Source organism: Gossypium hirsutum, chromosome D09, assembly GCF_007990345.1.
Source record: "Gossypium hirsutum isolate 1008001.06 chromosome D09, Gossypium_hirsutum_v2.1, whole genome shotgun sequence".
Lineage (NCBI taxonomy): Eukaryota > Viridiplantae > Streptophyta > Magnoliopsida > Malvales > Malvaceae > Gossypium > Gossypium hirsutum.
This window is the reverse complement of record NC_053445.1, coordinates 33277654-33283153: the sequence shown is the minus strand read 5'-3', so window position 1 is coordinate 33283153 and position 5500 is coordinate 33277654. Positions and strand designations below refer to the sequence as shown.

Sequence of the window (5500 nt, the reverse complement as noted above, 5' to 3'; positions counted from 1 at the left end):
CATGGTTGGCCCGATAATGAAGATATGACAACTTAGGCTAATTTGGTAACTAATCTTAGAAGATTGATGGAATCATATCTTGTAAATATTAGATTAAATTAGATTTGATATGTCATATCTTGTAAATCCCTAAAATCAAGGGATATGGTTAATCTCGTCCGTCGATGTAAACGTATCGTGATCGTCAATTTTGGGGGAGCTCAACTATAAATAGAGAGCTTTCCCCTCATTTGTACTCACTCAATTTATTGTTTCATTATTCTTTGTGAATAAGAGAATATTGAGAGCATTTACTCAAACACTTTGTGTGCGCTCTTTCTGTTGTTCTTTCTAGCTTCTTTTGGCATAAATCGCTTCCGCTCTTTAACTTGGTGCATTGGAGGAGTTCTTAAGGAATCCTCACTTGAGTAAAGGCTGACTTGGGTGAGTTTGGACGAACGGATTGCCTAAGGTCGTACGGATCGCGAGACGAGAGATCTAGCCCCGCGACACTAGTACCACCTCCAAAGCACCCAATAAGATCATGACACTTGGAACTCAAGTTGTATCGCCCCACCTTAGGAACCTTAACTCGTGTCATGCGTTTAGGTAACTTCGGCCCCTCTTCCTCATTTACTACTAACTCTGTTTGTAATGTCCTCCAACTATGATCTAAACATTACTTACTTTTGTGTACAAATGATCTCCTTTTTTATGGCCTAATAAATTTTCTAGTTGCAACAAAACTCAAGCCCACAAGGGTCCAAGTAACTGGCAAAACCATTTGTCATTATAAGGGTAAGGCTGCCTGGCATGTGAAGAAATTGTCAAGACTCTGCTACACTATCAGTTAGTATACTAAGCAGCTACGCAACCAATTATAAATAGCAATAGGTATGTTTCATCATCATCTTCACTCTCTCTACATAAGCTCTTTACTTAAGCCTCATTATCATCCCTTTTATCTATACTAACTTATGTGTCAAAAATGTATTAAAAGCACAAACTTTGATACTCACCTTATCTTAAAGGAGTATCAACCTACTCTAGAGGACCATCAACACTATATTTATGTAGTTTCACCGTTCCTACCATTTATTTTAAAAATATCTAGTCATTTTATAAAGTCGTATTAAATTTATAAAAAAAAATTTGATGTTGTAGTTTTTTTACAATGCTTACTTTTATCCATAAATTTTGAACCTTTAAATCGAAGGAAAAATGTACTTAAACATACTCGAAACCATATTTTTCTTGTTATTGCAATATTAATAATGTTAATTGAGTTACAACTCAATTAATTGATATAATGTTGTACTTATATTATAATGATCTTAGTAAATTTTATGGTAGCGATGTTTGAGGCTTTTAATTATCTGTGATGATGCAAATATTGATGCATGAGAGTTTGACATGATTGAGAGATATCATCCATTTTATTTGATTGTGTTTATTTATAAGTACACATTACTGATTCTTAACATCATTCGGATACTTTGAATAATTTAATACAGTTTAAAATCAAATAAAGTGTTAATCCTTTTTATAAAAATAAATTTAGTAGAAAAAGGTTAACCCTATATAAATAAATAATCATCAATGCAGCCTCAATTCTTATAATAAACTACTAGCCATAAAGCCCCATATGAAGAAACCTGTCGACTCTGAATAACAGACGTAGGTTTCTACCATATAGCATTAGCTGATAAATATGCTGTGATCTGATAAGACTTGTTTCCTTCCTAGATTTGCTCAATGCCCCCTCCTCTACTTCTACCTTTGCCTCTACCCTCTTTTCTGTGGGTACCAACTGCAAAAGACAAACCCGCCTTCACACATTAATCCATTTGGAGGTAAGCTTAATTATAGTAGATTATGCAGTTGCATTCATGTCATCACTATATGTATATATGTAAATACGGGATGACAAAACACATATGAACTAAATGTACCCCTTGTATTCTGTTTTTTCTTAGGTATCATGGGCAAGAACAGCGGTGTTTGCAGTAGGAATTCAATCAACGATGGAGATTTTGATGAAGAAGAAGTTTGGTCTTATGAAAAAGAAGATTCATCAAGTCCCACATCGAGGAAACCTAGGGAACCCTCCTCGAGTTCTTCATCTGCATGGCGGCTTCCAAGCGCACCGAGAACGATCCGTAGAGGAAGCAACTCATCATCAGCAGCAAGTCATGAAACCGAGGTGACTGGGCAATCATCGGCTCCGTTGAACATCCCCGATTGGTCCAAGATATATGGGAAGCATGCGAACATGGAACCATCAAGAAACGAGTCATGGGTTAATAAAGGTGATGATAATGATGATGGTATGGTGTATGAGGATGGGGATATGGTCCCTCCTCATGAATGGCTAGCTAGGGAGCTTGCAAGGACTCGAATCTCTTCTTCCTCCGTTTGTGAAGGGGTGGGAAGGACACTTAAAGGCCGAGATCTTAGCAAAGTCAGAAATGCAGTTTTGACAAAAACAGGTTTCTTAGAGTAGTAATGATGCCGGCGCCGCCGCCACCACCACCACCATAAATTACATGTTCATCATGTAACCTTTTTGCTTTTATCAGCTTTGGGTCATAATACGTTGTAGGCATGTAATTACAAGTAGGAGCTGCCTTTTTGTCTGAGTTTTCTAGAAGGGGGAAAAATAGAGAGGATTTTCCTTTGGCTGCTCTTGCATGTAAGGATTATCAAAATTTAGATCTTTATAGTTGTTGTTTTCTCTATGATTTAGCAATTTCTTTCTTTCTTTCTTTTTTCTGTTGAAAATGATTTAGCAATTTCTAGTAGTTAGTAATTGATAATTGTTGTCTACCTTTGTCCTTAAATTTTTACTCTTTTTTTTAGGTTAAAATATACTTTTTTTAAGTTTATGTGATTAGATAAAATTTGAAATTTAGTTCATATACTTAAAAAATTAAAGATTAATTCTTCTTCTTCTTCTTCTTCTTCTTTTTTATTATTGTTAGTATTTTTCAACAAAATTTACCAATTTGACATGTTAATTAGATTGTCCTCTAATGAGGTTGCATATGATTAACAAAAAAACAAACATGTTAAGTTGATAAATTTTGATAGAAATTAAAAACAAAGATAATGATTGGGGTAGAATTGTTAAAATAAAAATGTAAATGATTAAATTTTTAACTTTTAAAGTATAAAGATTAAATTTTAAATATTAGATAAGTAGAGGGACTAATAGCATATTTTAACTTTTTAATACTTTTCCTTTTCTTGCATTTTCTATTGGTTTAGCTGGTGGAAATGCAAGACAATTAAGTCAATTTACCTTAAGCCACAAACATTTAGGTTCACTAAATTTAAATTATATTACTAAATTTCTATATTAGTAAATTTAAATATTAGAATCTCAAAATTGATTTTGTTTAGAAAAATTGCATATACTTATTAAGATAACTTTTACGTTTAAGTTATATATTTAACAAAATTAGAATAAGTGATCTAATTTAGTAGTAATAAAATTTTAGGATAAAATTTGATAAATTGAAAAACTATATAATTTATATAAAACTTAATGCTAAATTTAATAATTTAAAATGAAAATTACTCCAAAAATAAATAATAGAAACTCTATCTCTCCAAGTCTGACTTCTTTCTGGTAATATGATTGTAAAAGCATAATGTGTTTATGTTAGGAATTTGCATTTTGTTTTTTTACTCAAAAATGAATAAATTAGTTCATATATGTTAGATCAAAGAGTAAATTAGTCTTTTGTATTAAAAAAATCATCCAATTCTACTATTAAAAATTGACGTGGCTGACAAAATTATCAGACAGCCACACATGGTGTGCCACATGTACCTTATACTGACATAATGAGACCAATTTTTAATAGAAAAAATGGATGGAATTGTTAACAGAATGATTGGTTTGCTCTTTAGTCTCACATAGTGACTAATTTTCCATTTTTCTAAAAAAAGAAAAAAAATACAATCTAACTTTTAATATAAAGATATTTACACCACGTTTGGTTCACTGGAAAGGAAAAGGGTTGAAATGGAATAGAGCTGTAATGGAATAGAGCTATAATTAGTAATTCAATTGTTTGGTTGAATGGAATGAAATATAACTGTAATAGTGTTCTTGTGTTTGGTTGAATGGAATAGAGATTGTAATAGTATAAAAAAAACTTAAATGACCAGAACACCTTTAGTAGAATTTTTTTAAATAGACGATTATTGTTATTGTTATTAAATTTTAATAAATAAATAATAAATAATTTAATCATATTTTAATATAATTATTATTAAATATAATTTAATAATATATAATTTAATAACATTTTTAATATAATAATGTTTTTATTTTTTAAAATATTAAAAAATCAAAATATATCCTTTAATTAAATTTAGTGATCATTTTGTAATTTTTTAAAATTAAATGACCAAAATATAAACTTATTAATAATTTAATGATTTGAGTATAATTTACCCATAAAATCCCACCGAATACCCAAGCCCACCCACCAAAATCCCAAACCGGTTATCATCACTTTCTTCCCCGTTATTGTTTCCTTTTCACCCAAAATTTCCATCAACAAGAACAAACTAAAGCCCAGCAACCCAATCCACAAGAAAGTTCTAGGAGCCATCGATGCTTCAGCCAATGAAACACAAGCAGTAAACTCTCCTAGAAAGCAACAATCAACAATTAATTTCCTTCGGTTACCTAAATAGTCCCCTTCCCAAGCTTCTTCAACCTTTCATTTCCTGCAAAAATACCCTTTCCAGATCCTACATCCACCCAAGACTCCCCTCCCTTGAATCAGAAAACATATGTTCAGAAAGCCTCCCCCTTTCGATCCTTTTCCACCTCTTCTCTGGCAAAATCAGGAACTTCGTCTCATAGGCATTGATGTATCCCTCGTTTTAATCCTTCAACAACCAACAGATGAGCAACACCATTCCAACATTTTTATTTTATCTAAAATGATAAAATATTTATCCTTCCATTCTTATCTACTTGTTATGCTGAGAAATTTTGGATCCCAAAATTCCCAAAGAACAACTAGCCATGGCTTTCTTTTCTGCCTTAAAGACCAAACAGCAACAAAGATGAAGAAACATGCAAGCTACTTAAAAATTTAAGCAGATTTGGTTCCTTTAGGTGTTCCTACAAATAGGTTGTTGTTTCTTTCTTTGCATTTTGTTTGAGTGTTTGAGATTGAGATGATTGAGTCTCTGTTTTTAAAGATAAATGCTATAAAATTTTGTTACTTTTTTCTACCATGGTTTACTTGTTGCAATGTTCAGATTAACATGTTGATGTTTTTGATTGATTTTCTTTGTTTAATTTTGAAGTTTTAGATGATTTTCTGGATGAGTAAATTGGGTAAAAAAAAGAAATCTATTCTGGGAATCGCCGAATAACCCATTCAGTGGTGGGTGTTCGTAAGCCGCTTAGACTCGAAATGACCATTCTGTTGAATGGTCATTCGATCAACCAAACACCTGCTTCACTATGGCGAAGTGAATACATCCGGAATGG

The 5500-nt window shown here is 32.0% G+C and overlaps 1 protein-coding gene across 1 annotated transcript; it reads left to right on the top strand.

The window, feature by feature from the left end:
• Positions 1-1821: 1821 nt before the first annotated feature.
• LOC107892949 (uncharacterized) lies at positions 1822-2742 on the top strand. The gene has a single exon (XM_016817963.2). It carries the CDS (start codon positions 1961-1963, stop codon positions 2480-2482), a length of 522 nt encoding a protein of 173 aa, XP_016673452.1. The 5' UTR covers positions 1822-1960; the 3' UTR covers positions 2483-2742.
• The last annotated feature ends 2758 nt before the right edge of the window (positions 2743-5500 follow it).